At 39.3% G+C, this 15,000-nt stretch overlaps 1 protein-coding gene and 2 long non-coding RNA genes across 3 annotated transcripts in view; 1 reads left to right on the forward strand and 2 right to left on the reverse strand.

Moving 5' to 3' along the window:
* The window catches only part of LOC137999771 (uncharacterized), a 6,267-nt gene extending 806 nt beyond the window's left edge, over positions 1 to 5,461 (reverse strand). The window contains exons 1-3 of the long non-coding RNA XR_011123003.1: positions 5,325 to 5,461; positions 669 to 754; positions 1 to 593 (exon numbers count right to left, since the gene is read on the reverse strand). The exon at positions 1 to 593 is cut by the window's left edge and continues 806 nt beyond it. This is a non-coding gene — a long non-coding RNA (uncharacterized lncRNA). The remainder of the gene's footprint in view (positions 594 to 668; positions 755 to 5,324) is intronic.
* The window catches only part of LOC137999772 (uncharacterized), a 27,464-nt gene extending 12,943 nt beyond the window's left edge, over positions 1 to 14,521 (reverse strand). Inside the window, exon 1 of the long non-coding RNA XR_011123006.1 lies at positions 13,947 to 14,521. This is a non-coding gene — a long non-coding RNA (uncharacterized lncRNA). The remainder of the gene's footprint in view (positions 1 to 13,946) is intronic.
* Positions 4,204 to 6,141, forward strand: LOC137999769 (heart- and neural crest derivatives-expressed protein 2-like). Its single transcript, XM_068845676.1, has 2 exons — positions 4,204 to 4,828; positions 5,335 to 6,141. Exons 1-2 carry the CDS (start codon positions 4,412 to 4,414, stop codon positions 5,452 to 5,454), a joined length of 537 nt encoding a protein of 178 aa, XP_068701777.1. The 5' UTR covers positions 4,204 to 4,411; the 3' UTR covers positions 5,455 to 6,141.
* Positions 14,522 to 15,000: the final 479 nt, after the last annotated feature.

Below are 15,000 nucleotides of genomic sequence, written 5' to 3' on the forward strand. Positions count from 1 at the left end.
GTATACATCCATCTTAAAAATAAAAATAGGCTGTTTGTTTACAATGTATTAGAACTGTTCTCAAAAAGCAAAATGAAGCGTAAACAGCTCTCAACTGAATTTAGCTATACATTCCAAGCCCAAAAAAATGCAATATCAAATTCGGAAACTTAATTTGGAGGTAAGTTCAACCTGTTGAGGCGTCGACGTCAAATCTTGTTTTTTCCAGATGAATATATTCATTTACGGTCAAAGAGACTTGACTTTTGAAGTAGGCAATACCAGTCAGTTAAAACTGAGCCGCCACATCAGCTAAACTATGCTACCGAAAAACATCGCTTATTGTCAAATCCAAAGACCTTGATAGTGTCCTCTATTTGATAGTTGATACCCGGACTTTGGGCAAGAACTATGACCTCATCCATTTGAAACCAGTTGAAACCTTCATAACGGCCGGGCCAAGAGGAAAATTCGATCGGAAGAGGGCGTAGTCACTCATATTTTTCGAATAAAAAACACTTCATTAATAAACAACTTGAATAAAGACTGACATGGTTTGCTTTTCATCGTGCGTAACACTGATTCAGGATTATTTCAACCATGTAGTTTTTGTCCTGGATTTAGAAGGAAAAACATGCAATCAGTAGTAACAAACATGTACAAACGAATACTTTGGAATTATATTTTACCAATGTTTCGTGCGCTTCATTCAACATCCATCATCACTGAGAAGTTTGTCACCACTGGTTGTGTGTTAACGTTGTTCCTTCTAGAGCTGAGAAGACAAAAGAAGAAGAGCGTTTACGACATTTTGTTCAATTATTCAGTTCCATAATCATAATCCCCATTTCAACTGAAAACTGTCCTTGAAGAACGTTGCTGTATTGGCTTGCCCAAAATCGAATAACATTGAAATAGCTCAAATATTACCCAAAGGCGGAAAAAGTGATCAAATTTAGCTTAAAAATCGAAAAACGTGATCAAGAGTGCTCGAAATGCAATATAGTGCGCCCAAATTTAAAAATAGTTCCCAAAAAGTGCACAGTGGAATCGGGACAGGCCCATTGAGGGTGGATAGGTTCTGGCACTTTCAGGGCTATCACAGAAACCCTAAAAACCTTGGGCAATTTCCATCAGCCTTGGCATTATAATTTGGTTGATTTGAAGAACTTTCGGATTGGTCAGTGACGATTCGTCTTTTGAAGAAAACCTCAAATTTCAAAATCAGTGGGGTTTGTGAAATATGTTTTTTGTCTTGATACTAGATCATGCATACGGAATTGTTAAGGCCGTATTCATGTTGGGCCACTAACACGAGAAATGGTTTAACTTTGCCCACCCTTGCACACGCACGCGAAGTATTGCTATCGTGAAAAACGTGAGGAAATAAATCAAGGGTCTGGATGCATTGTCCAAGAAGGCGGTTTCCGCGGTCTGCTGTGTCGTCACGCCTTTATCATGAAACAGGTCTGATCCAAAAGTTGACTGAGGACAGCTGAATGCCTCATATGTGTGCTGTTGGTCACCGAAAACTCTGCCGGTCTTAGTGGCTTTGTTCAATAATGAAGCAAGTTCCAAAGTAGGTACACAATTCAAAGGTCGCTAAACATGGGCAAAAAAAGACTTAAAACCAACACGGCTACACGATTTTTCAGTTTCGTGCAAGCTTTCAGATCTCTGAAAACCACATGTCTGATCCAGTGTAACCCCTTAGGGCAAAAAGAGGCTGCCGTTCATGCCAAAACGGTTTGCAATGAAATTACACTTGCAAAAAAACTAACGGGGTTTTCCTCATAGCACTTGTTTTTGGCATGAATGACTGGGCACACACGTGTTCGCGGAGGATACTAAATTTTCACGCGCTAGCCATGTTGATTCCCGAGGGAGTGAAAGCTTTTGTTTTTGCCACAACGGCAATTTATCATTGCCGAAATGCAACGTGTAAAAACTGACCTGAGCAAAAAACTGGCTTTGAGTTGAAATTTGACTTTTCAAGCAGTTTTTCCCTCAGTTTGTGAAGGGTCTTAGTCGGCAAACAAAAAGAAAAACATATACGATCCCATATTCCTGAAAGTTCAACTTCCACATGGGTATTCAAGGTCACGTAGACAAGGCAGCCCGTCCTATTTTTGTAGTGAATTTGCAATATTAGACTATCAATTATTACTGGCTTGTGAAGACGTCAATTAAAGCCGTGTAAGCATATTTTGAGGAACGAGTGAGAAACGATTAGACAGGAATAGTAAGAAAATGTTCGAAAACGAGGTGGGCTTTAAGCCCGGCTTTTAAGCAGAAACTCGGCATTAAACTTGAAGAAAGATTGCCTTCGCTGAAGCGAGATATAACATGCCACAAAACTGCTGATGTTAGATTCTTATTCTACTGGCCAGCATGAAACATATGTGTTATGCGAAAGCCAAGGAAAAATCAGGCGAAGTTGTTGGCTTTCTTCCTTTGTCTAGCGTCTGCCTGATGTGCCAAGCAGGCGTTCTTCGCAAGAGCGGGTACGTCAAACTGTCCTTCTCTTTGCCCAACTGTGCCAATTAACTCCAAGGTCAGACCACAAGGCAGCCACGCGCCATCCTACAACCTAAACAAAGAGGATCCTGCATAACGTAACGGCGCTCCGTCATACTAATCCCAATCTTAACTGAACACAACAAAGTGTCTTTCGTCACTTCTATTTCTCGATTTCTTCACAAATCTTAACTCAGATTAAATTGCCCTCTTCCATGCAGCTGTTCACAAACGGGCAAAGGTCAACGTTTTTCCGGAAAGGTAAATCAATTAGTCATAATGTATCACACGTTGATGGAAAAGGCAGATTTTGTAAGACGTTTGTGTCAAAGCGTAAACGGATTAAACCTGTAAACTGGTCATATACGATGAAAGACAATAACTTCTTTCATGTCATCCGTGTGTTGTAATTACTTGTCTTGCACGTTCTCCGTTATGATTTAGTTAAATTCTTCCTATTTTTTCTAGACATACATGCCTTTCAATGACTATTTGATTGGTTTCAAGATGCTTGGGGTGGAGAAAAAAGACCTCGAAAAGGGTGCCTCGGGCTGCCATGTAAAAACGACGGCGTAATGGAGTGCAATCAACAGCATGCATAATTAAGTTTGCTACCTAATGAACTTAAATAAAACGTTCTTCGCAACACCCCATTTTTATCAATCCTTTGACGCAATCGTATACCTGAGCTGCAAAGAGCTTCGCCTATCTGTTCATCTGATCGACGTATATTCGGCAATAAAATTCCAGCTTGTGGAATTTTGGAAAAGTTTGATTTCATGCTTCGAATTCTCAGGTGCAACAAGGTATGCTTTGCTACTCAGGAAATGCGGTCAGAGGCTTGTGGGTGGCAAATGTTTCGGCACTCCCAGATAAGTCACTCCAATATGTGCAAGGGTAATTTTGACCTCATAATACGATTTCTCAAGCGGATGAAGCCATCCGTGACGTACAGAAATACACGAGGCTGCAGGTTGGAAGAATCTACGATGTACTAACACATTACTACTACATGTATATCCTTCGATGATTCATTTCTCCACACTTTGTAAAATTAACGTAAACATCATCTGCGATTGACCGATTGCGTAATGCAAAGATCTGGACCGTTTGCACTCAGAATTCGTTGGCTCTGTAAATTTCCCGGTAGATTTCATGGTATTTATGACGCTTTCTTGAGTAATACAACATATCGATTCCACAGGAAACAATATCGACAAGATCAAATCGAACTTTGTTTTCCTTGGTGGTTTTCGAAGATAGCGCCGAATGATCGAATTTTCTAGTTTGCCATACAACGTAACTAAAATATCTACATCACAGACACAAAAGTCAGCCTTTCTCGTGTCCCTTTGCTATCAATAAATCAGATCTAAAAGTCGCAAATTCATTGTTATGAAATATGTTACCCTCCTGTCATGTGCAAAAACTATGCCTCCATATCTCAAGAAAACGCAATCCTTTTTAGAAGGGAATACAACATCCGACCTTGTCATTTTAAGGTATAAACCACCACGATGTCCGCAAAACACGGCTTTCAAGTATGGCGCCAAAGTCTTAATGAATTTTTAAACACTGGTAAACAGAAAAAGTGAACAAATGAGCGTACGCAAGGTTGAGCTTTAGGTCATGATCACGACCGATAAGACAACGGAAATTCACCAGAGCATACCCTTCAACCCACAAGCATTCATGCACGTGAGAGAAAACCAATGAATTCTGGGAAGGAAGTTACAGCGACAGAGGTTTGACAACAATAGCACCTTCGCTCGGATGCGTTTGTTATAGCTATTGTAAACTTCGGAAGCAGCTGTGAGAGTCGTTACAAATTAACAGTTGTCACTTCACAGCCTCCAGAGCTTTTCTGGTGTGTTATACATGTTTCGGCGTTTCCAAGAGCGGGTAAAGATAAAACATGGAAGGTCACAGCATTAAGAGCACGGATCTCAACGAGCTTGAGAGCACTCCTGTTTGTAGACCAGACGGTCTCAGTGGTTGTCGAAAAAGAAAAGCCAAACCGAAGAGTGCAACAAGCAGGAAGGAGAGGAGGAGAACACAAAACATCAACGCTGCGTTTGAGGACTTGAGGAAACACATTCCTAATGTTCCATCTGACACTAAGTTGTCAAAGATCAAAACTCTGAAGCTGGCAATGAGTTACATTCACCATTTGGAACATCAACTAGAGGACGATTCTCGCGAGGGCCAGGAAGCCGAAACGCTTGATACAGAGACAAATAATGATGCAACGAGCGATTCGAACAATAACATTTCTCAGCCCGGCCGTTATAGCTGTAGTAGCATCAGCAATGACCGAGTGGATTCGCCCAAGGTAAATAGCAATAACACAATCCGATATTGCAGGGGGTTTATTGCAACTTAAATAGTAAAATGAAACTTTCGAGTGGAGTTTCCTGCTAACGCTATCAACTCTTAATTTTGAAATCATTTATAAGTGCTTTAACAAATGACTTTTTGCTGAATAAGTATTTGTGTCCATCACCATCCACATTCGATCAAGATCGGCTATAAACCGAACTAGAAGTTTGCAAAGAGCATCCTTAAAAGTTAGACGATGTGCGTTTTGTCGCCAAACTTCATCTGATGTTCTCTATGGGGTTCCATTCCTGTCCTCGGTTGCAAATGGCTGTTAATTTTAAACAGATTGTTGGTCGCAGTGCCGGCAGTTTGAAATCGGAATATTTATCGTTAATTGGGGCAGAGGAATACACAGACGCGCTTCTACATATGTGCGTTCTAAATTGTTGATTTCTCAGTTAAAGCCGTTTGAATTAACCTACCCTCCTCAAGGTTACCCTTTCACTTACTTTTAAACAGAGCGATGACGAAAAACAGAGCAACACTTCTCCGTCTCGTCGAAGCTCAAGAACGGGTTGGCCTCAGCACGTATGGGCTTTGGAACTCATGGGGAATCTCAAACAACAGTCTGTCGCGTAACCCGTTTATCCGGATGACGCAAGGAATATTTCCTTGACTAAACACACACACGTTTTGACATTGCTTGACCGCCTCCAACGACCCGAGTTATGAGGCATCATTCTGACTCCGAAGAAAACTTGGGGTGATCCACACACAGTAAGTAGTCTCTCTTCTCTTTGGCATAATGGTGGAGAACAACAACTCAACTTCTGTTGACGCAGCAAGAGGCCGCATGCGGATGTTTCTTGTAACTAAGGAATTGCCCTAAACCTGCTGCAGAAATTATCATACTTGCTTCAAAGTGAAATACACAGAGGGATTATTCTGCTATCATTAATTAAGGAGTCTTGATCGAACGTTCAGTCGTTGACGAACCGTGGTTCCCCGGTAAGCAATTTGGTGCACTTTTTCTTCTCGCGCCGAAATAATCGGGAGTTTTTACATCTAACCTTTGTGTAGCGATTATACATATTCAGTTTAAGACTCATCAATAAAATGACTTAATTAAGGCGTGCAATTTGGGAAAAGTTGCACATACAGATTGTGCAAAGAAGATGTCTTCGTGTTGCACGCAATTTCTCCAGGTCTTCATCTATAATTTTTTCTTGGTTGTTCATTTAGCATGCATTTACGTAATCTGGAACGAAATGTATAATCTATGAAATAAAAGCGTGGGTTTTTTTTCTCTTGTCATATCGTCTTCTCCGACTTTATAGTGAATGCATGATGTAAACCAGGGATGCTTCTGGGGTTTTAATGGCTAACCCATTTGACACAGGCCAGAAGGCACTCAAAATCTCGAGCTGTCATGCAAACGTACATACAAGCTGGAACTTCGTCGACGCATCCTTCCCTGTTTTTGAAACAAATATCAACAAACGAAGTTGAATCAGCGAGGCAACAGTTCCCAAATTCTCTTTTGGGTTTGTACAAAATGGAATTTGTTGGAAAGATATCTGCAGGAGACATAATGCCCATTCTACTCTTTTGGATTCATGTGCCTTATCTTCTAGCTTGAAGACACTTTTTTACATCGGTGGAGCGAGGGTATGATGAATACTGTAACAGCTATTTTTCGTTCTTTTTTATCGGCGTTGTCTTTGCTTCTACGGGAGGTATAATCCTTCATAAACTACGTTTTTTCCTCAAAATCCACTCACTGTTGTCAAGGCATTGCACAACCCAATGGTGCATGTGGCAATTTGCGCGAAGGCCGTTAACAAAGACGGTCTTTCCGCGGGTAAAATGGAAAATTAACGGACTTGATCCCTGCTTTTGGGGTTAAAGAAAGCAAAGGATTCCCGCCAAAAATATAAGGAAACTTTTTATGTATCAAAGCATGTTGAACGATTGAGACGAAGTAGATCTGTTAGAACTCATGCTAGTCCGAACGTACTTTCTTTGTTGACACAATCGTTCCCTTCGTCCAAACATGTCATTTAACCTAAAAGAGCTCTCAATCATAATGACAAACGAAGGTAAAGCCAAAATTTGTTTCTACCACTTGTTCGCATTGAAAAATTTATACTGACGAACCTTCCGGGTATAGTAAGGCTTTTTAAACCGGCCAGAGATTGGAATAGACTCTTTCTATTCGCGTTCAAAAACTGCTTCATCGTGTAGACTGTATTTATCTGAACAGAAGGATTTCACGTTGCAGGAAAGCATTGTTTAACTTTTATACTCCTTCAGACATAATATTTTCAACTTATCGAAGCTTGCATCACAATAAGTAGATAACGATCACATTAGAGACCGAAACATTGACGAAAGTATCAGAGTACGGAAATATTGCTTGAACGGACGGCGGATAACGTAATTCGTATATTTAAATCGTTGCAAAGAACAGAAAATTCTCTGGCACATCGTAGAAATTATGTCAGATGTATGTTACAAATGTTTAAATACGTTTAGCCTCGGTAATGGGCGGAGTTGGGCGATGAAGTTTTAGTTGGGGGAGGGGTGTTGTGGCCTTCAATAGAATGTTCTAATTAGTTTGATAAACAAGTGTAAACGGCATTTTATGCAAACCATTTCCTTTCTTCAAGTACACAGAGAAACGTAAGTTTCACACGAAAACATTTTTCCCCTAAAAGGAAACAGGTGTACTGTCACAAACGTGGTAGTAAAGAATAAATTGAATCTTTCACGTTCTCGATAATTTTATTTGAACTAATAACCTTTGCGTGCAAACTTAATAACAAGGGGGCTTAATTTTGTCTGTTCATTGTTCTCAGTTGTGTTCTCACTCCATAGAGCCGTCAGTCTCCTAAAAGGTCTCTATATGAGAATTGAGAGAGTAAAATCATTCGTTTCTTGATACGTTTCCTTCGGTGCACGTAAATATAAAAAAGTGAATAGCAACCTTCAAAAAACGAAAACCAAAAATAGATTTATTATCCTCAAGAAACATGAACAGTATTTGACCTGACCTTGAAAAGGAACCGTGTTGTCGAGGAATTAACACAAGACAACAAAAAAGGTGTAAATCACCTTAAACAAATTATGAAATAAGTCCAAACCATTTCCAGTTCTCCAATTATGAAATTTACAGAATTTTCGGTGAAGCTTAATTAACACCGGATGCGTTTTCGCATGCATTCGCCACTGAATGAAGTCGATAATCTCTCACTTTTCGAAAGCTCTTTAAACCTAGCTTTTGTTTTTTTCTAGTTTCAGTCCTGGATAGGTTATGTTATGAAAAATAGAAGTGGCTAAATCACAGTATGTATGATGCCCTAATCTCACTACTTCGTGGTAGACAACCACAAGAATTAGAGGATAGATGACCGTGTTTAATACACAGCGCCTTATTGTAACTTTGGTTTGCTCTCGATTCTTCGATCTAAGACGACCAAAGAAAAAAAATTTTTTTGTTTTCCTCGTCTCAGGTGTCTGCCTTTTCTTTGATTTCCGTGTTGCAAAAAGACATTCACATTTGCTACTTTTCTTTAGTAATCGTGAATACTTTGGAAAGTAATGTGCCCTGCAAATAAGATCATTTAATAACCTTTATCTTTCCTCCAGTTGGAAGGAACACTTAATCGACCTTGAATCTAAATGCCTCAGCTGTCGAGTTTCACATGTTCATAACCAGTTTCCAAAACGAACATGAAGGGTATCTTAAACTGTTACTACAGTCCGCATGAAATGTCTGACGTGTCTTCTAGTGCATAGGAAATCTAAGGTTCACTCAAGGTGACGGGAACTTCGAGCAATGCCTCATAGGTGTTCGAAGAGGTTTGATTTAGAGAGCTTTCGATTGAATTACAAATAAGGAGTTAAATGATGGGGCATCTATCTCTTTCATTTAAGAAACGATGGAGACAATATTTCTTTGCAATATAGTCAGACATGGGTCACCATTAAAACCGAAGCATAGGTTACTCTGGATTATGGCCACTCGAACCCTTAATAGAAGAAGAGTTATTTCGTTATTTTCAGTTATGCCTTAGCAATTAAAGCTGCCCAATTATGTCCCTGTATATATAATATTCAAGGCCTCTAACTTCAACACTAAACCCTTTTTTGGAGTAATTTGGCCCGGAAAACTAAATTTGATATAAAAATGAAAGATTTTGGTCTTAAGTATGTCGGACAACGTTAACCGCTCTTTCCGGCCTGGAAGATCCATACGTTCCATTACAAGCCGGTTTAGTAGTTGGAGTACGCTCCATAACCTGGAGCGGATTATTAAAATGAAGAAGTTTAAATGAACTCTTCGAAATATACTGAAACAACAAAGTCTCGACTAATCTTTCTCACTGCCAGGTGCAAGCACAGAAATAAAATCAAATTCAGTTGAAAGAGAGAGAGGGACACTGCCAAACAGTAAGGGCATTCATGCCAGCTTCTCCAGAAGTATGTAACTTAAAAACTCTGGAGTTTGGGCTTAGGTCACTACTTTTCGACCGAATCATTTTGCTAACTTCATCACAATTGAACAACTAATAGGAACAACGTTCTGTCTCAGAGCAAGTGGCAAACTCTTGAGAAATACACTAAGATACTGCACTATTGACACTGTTGATCATGCTGGGTCAGTGCTGATTTCTTTCGTCGGCACATCTACAACAGTATAGCGTTTTTACTCCACCTAACTTATGTTTCCCTGCAAGATTGCCGAAATATTGTTATCTTTTCGCTTTAATGTACGTTGCCGTTGATCTCGACAAACTGGATTGCTGCAATGAGTGTGTGTTTGAATTCAGCTGAGTCATTACACGACAAGAAAAAAACAGGAAATGACGGTTTCTCACGCAGTCTCTCTGCTTTTAAATAAATTTTCTAGTTAATGGATAAAGTGCGAGGGTTAGTTCGATGGATCTTACTGATGAATTCCCACAAATGAGCCTGACTCAATTTTCTTTCACTTCGCTTCTTACAAATTGCCGTGGTTGGGTAGTGCCCATTTTACACTGAATAAGTTCTAGTTGTCCAAAAGAGAAACACTTGTTATGAAGTTTAAAACACAGATATCGATTGACACATTTGCTTCTCCAGCGGATAAATTTCTCCATTATTCTACCTACCATCCCGAAGCAATTTATTCGGAATCGACAGGGCCTTAGTGCAAGCCAATGCCGTACTAACTTGTCTAGTAATTAAGGAAACTCAGTAAGCTCCAGAATTGCAAAATATTTCAACTAGGGAGTTATTCCGCCATTTGAAACGTTTGGACTTGATCACAGTCTTTTGGCATTGAGCAATTCTGTAGCTTAGAAGGGCATGGTTTTCCCGGTGTTGTGGTCTGTCCTCTGTGGTGTTTCGTGGTTAGGAGAGTAAATACTCGGAGATATTAGTCACACCAAGCTACTCTAAAATCCGAGGGGAAATTCTATTTAAACTAGTAATAGTTTTCACTACATCTGCCTTCGCCTACGATAATATGGCAGTTGAGGTGTGTTCCAATTAATATGTGCTGCACATTGTGATGTCTTCATATTATGCTACATGTAATTCCGTAAGTAAATGAAAGTGAAAGATGCAAGGAAAGGATGGGCAACAACGCAACAAACAGCATTTATTTTCAATTTCCATCAACGTTTATTTGATACGCCATCAGTTCAAAAGCAATTCACATACCGGTAATTATGAAAAATGCCTTGAAAATATGACAGTAGAACAGGAACATTAACTAGAAGGCAACATTTCGTCGTCATCTTTTCATCCACGTGGTTCTTCCTAGACTTTTCTACGTTACCTTGTAGTACCATAAAATAGGAACAAAACTCGGTTATTATATTCGGATCGCTGATTATGTGAATAACTTTTGTAAATATGATCGAAGATTGTTGAAATGTTGATACTGAGACTATGCTTTTCCTTTCTGAGGTTGCGTCTATAGCAGTTTGTGGGCCGAGTCTGTCACCCAGCTGTTTCTGATTTGTGAATGAAAAATCGATTCGCGACCTAGGCAATATGATTTTCTATTTAAGAAATAGAAGACATGTACCGTGTTTCTATCGAAAACACGAGTGAAAGTTTGGGAGAACGAGATATGCTGTGGGAACACGAGCCGCAGGCGAGTGTTTCCACAGCTTTTTCGAGTTCTCCGAAACTTTCACGAGTGTTTCTATATACCGTGTTTCTATCGAAAACACGAGTGAAAGTTTGGGAGAACGAGATATGTTGTGGGCACACGAGCCGCAGGCGAGTGTTTCCACAGCTTTTTCGAGTTCTCCCAAACTTTCACGAGTGTTTCTATGACTCGACAGAAACACGGAGTACATGTTTTCTATTTCTTTTAGAAAACAACGCGACGAGAAAAAGGAAAACAACTTGTTAACTCTAATTATCAAAATGTAAATTCTCTTTGCTCGCGCCATCACTACGTCAACAACTCGTGAGTTCTGTGTCTCCATCGAGTTATAAAAACACGATTTTTAACCAATCAGCGCGCGTATTTTCTTAGGACTGTTTTCTAACAGATACTATAATCTTTGATTTACAAAGTAAAGGGAATCGCTGTAAATATTCGAAAATTACTCACCTTCAATCGCTATGCTAAACAGAACTTCGATATCGATGCTTCTTGTGCCTTTGTGTCAAGTGACTCAAGTTACCCAGAAAACCTCGCAAACTCGGTGAGCAATACCGATACCACGTTGCACGCTCGGTTGACCAAATAGAGGTTGCTTTCCCCAAAACAATATCTACCAATTCGCATATTTTCCCTTTTTAAGCGGGGGATTCCACTTTGCCTCAAACCTTTGCGGAGCTGAGGCAATTACTTATTATCACGTTTTCTCGACGGTTGCTTGCTTCGAAACTCTCGATTAACGTTGATCAACAACTCGATTTTCACAGAATACAAGTGTAGTTTTTCCATTTCGCGAAGTACAGCTTTCCCATTTTTTTGCATTTGGTTTCGCAAAGCTCTTACTCAGTAAACTGTGTAGTATGGATATAAAGGAGCTTAGCCTGTGGTGCTGCGACGCTGTGGAGTGTGGAAGTGAAACGCATAAATTGGTTTATGGTGGTCAATTAACCACATCAACTGACTCTGTTGATAAACCCATTTCTGTAGACCAGTTTACAGCAGACATAAATTAGTTTTAGGAGAAGGGGCTTTTTCGGTGACTTACAAACAAAAACATAGTTTCTTCGACACTTTTCACCCAATATTCGGAAGTGCAAAAACACAAGATGTGAAAGGAAATGACACCATTCAGACATAGAAAAAGGGACAGAATCCGTACATTGACCAGAAATAAACGCTCTTATTTTTGCTTGAAGATATAAGGTAATTTAGTCTTCTAACGCATAAAGTCTTTCAAGTATTTATAATCTCTGATCAAAGGGAATTCAAACTGCTACAAATTTTTGGAAGACCTTAGAAAGGGTGCTAACTTGTGGCTGGAAAAATTGCAGTTGCTTTTATATACTAAAGACGGAAAAAGGAAAGGAAAGGAACTTTATTTAAGTGTCTAGTCGATTTAGCGCTGGAGCACTAATTGGGGACACTGTAAAGTGAAATTGATAATGAAAGCAAATCAAGTCAAATAACACCATAAATAGCGATCATGTGCTTCCATGAGACGATGATTCACCAGGCCCGCGTATTATTTGTCAAGAAGAATTCAAGACACCAGTATTTTCTAGGATGCATCAACACAGCATTATATTAGGACAGGTAACACCTGAAAATATTTATGTTTGTGAGTTCGAGCCTGTCCTGATGAGCTTTGTTCTTTAGTTTTAATATCAAAAGCTGATGACAGATGAAAACAGAAGCCCACCACTCAATCAATCAAGGATTCGTATTCAAGAGTAACATTAAACAGGCAACATCAAGATTTTCTTGATAGGAAATGATGGGATAGGAATTGTGCGATTTTTAAGAATATCACTGTCATTAAATCGTTAAACATTAAACATTCTTTTTACTCATTTTCCACACATTTTCAACGCACTACGCGTTTTCCACGCACTCTGCGCTCCTCATAGTCCATCAAATCAAACTGCTAGCTGACATATCTGGCACACAGACCGCTAAGGTCGCCATTATCTCACGAAGAATCTTAGCTTGATGACGAAAATTATTGCCTGGACCCGCATGAGGTTAGACTGAGTTGTAAGCGCTAACAGTTTAAGCCGAATGTACATCGATCCCGGCAACGATGAAGGTTTGAGGATATTGGTTGAATCTCGTACTAGTACTTATGAACAAGTTTTGAAGGTTTGTTATGTAGCTGACTGATATTACCATCCTATCTCTGCGTTTAACCTTTTGACAAAAGTGATGTTTGACACATACGTCAATCTAGATGCTGAGAATGTCAAAAACCAATTATTATTTTTATGCCAAAATTAATATCAGTGCTTCATCTTGTCTACCCTGGATTCCAGAGGTTATTTTCTCGCTATGAAAAGAGCGATTATTTAGCGAACACTTCAGAGCCTGAATCTCAGAAAAAAGACTCCAAGGGCAACTCCACCACAAATTAATCACAGGAAACTAGCAACAAATTTGTTGGTCACAGTAGACTAGTAACAGTTATGATATGTTTAGTCGATTGTGGAATGGTATATATGTTCACTGATATTCCTTGTGCACCAAACAGTATTTCAGTTAAATAATTGGCTGTAATTGCCAACACGCCACTGTCTCTTTATTAAATCTTGTACCATCACTTGAATTTGGGAAATATTAGAATTTTGCTGTATTCAAAACAAAGGAAAATGCTAATTATTCCCCTGAACCTCGGCTCTGTTCTTTTGTTGCTACACAATTCGAAACTACCCTATTCTTCGATCCTTTTTCTGCTGAATAATAATTAATACACTCGCCTTGTTTGTTATAGCGATATTTCTCGTGACGTCGCCCATTGTTGTTAAATATGCCAACCAGAACCTAATTGGCTGTTGAAACAATAACTTCTTTTGTTCCGTGATAGCAAAATGTGACGCCAATGTTTGTAAAGAAGAAATATAGCTATAGGATACCTCACCTTATCACCTTATTATTATGTTTAATTGGTAAAGTAAAGAAAAGAAGACAAGCTCACCTCGTAGTTCCAATTGGCGTTATTGCAACCACTCTGCGACTTCCAAGCCTTTGAATTTGACAAAAATGATGCTGGCTGCTCAGGGATGAAACTTGTACGAACTTCGTACAAGTTTCATCAGGACAGACCATGAAAAATTCATCCTCACGCACTGACATTTGCCATGAAACTTTAACTTCAACTTTAACGAAATTTCGCGTTGTTTTGCAGGCGACGGCAAAGAAATGTATTAAATTTTAAATCTCACGTGCAGCGCATGCAAAGCTTTTGTTTTTGCTAATTAAATATGCAAGCGTTTGACGTTTTCGCTTTTTACTTAAAGTTCTCTATTAAGTTCCAAAAGGAACTGGGAAACAAAAATGCATCGTTATTTTGACATCTTTACGACTTATTAATCTAATAGGTCACAGTCAATTATTGGCGTACGTCTGTATTTAATCTAAGGAACATGTTCAATCTATCGCTTAAAAATGTCCACTCCGTGCCAATCAACTCATTCTCGTGGAGTCAACGTGTCGCCGATGTTTATTTCCCTTTTGTAAAAACGCGATGCCATTTTTGACGGTTGATGCTATTCTCAGTAACCAAGCCTTTTTATTCGGTTAGCTTTCAATGAGTTGTTAGGGTTAGCTTCATTTAAATAGTTTAAAATTGCAGGATTAAAATTGTTATTTCGGTAGTGAAGAGGTTAAGTGCATTTGCTCTTAAACTCATTGAACCGAGTTTGACATTTAATTTTTATCTAAGGTTTTTTCTTAATTTTTTTTTAATTCCTAGTGGCTAAGTGCTTCGTCCAAATGGCATCGCTTGTTTACGAAAGGGAAATTTGTGTCGCAGACGGAAACGACACTACATGGAGGAAACTTTGCAAATGACAGTAAATGGTCTCTATCAGATATTGTGGCTCGTCACATGCAATGTCGAGCTCTAAGTGCGACCTACAGGATTTTGGTTTCAAGTATTCTTCTGGTGGGCCGTAAAGCCGGATGGGCACATGCTCTCAGCAGCTGGTATGCCGTATTCTCGACAATAAATTGCCTTGCAGAAAAACTGA

Source organism: Montipora foliosa, chromosome 4 (assembly GCF_036669935.1).
Source record: "Montipora foliosa isolate CH-2021 chromosome 4, ASM3666993v2, whole genome shotgun sequence".
Taxonomy (NCBI): domain Eukaryota; kingdom Metazoa; phylum Cnidaria; class Anthozoa; order Scleractinia; family Acroporidae; genus Montipora; species Montipora foliosa.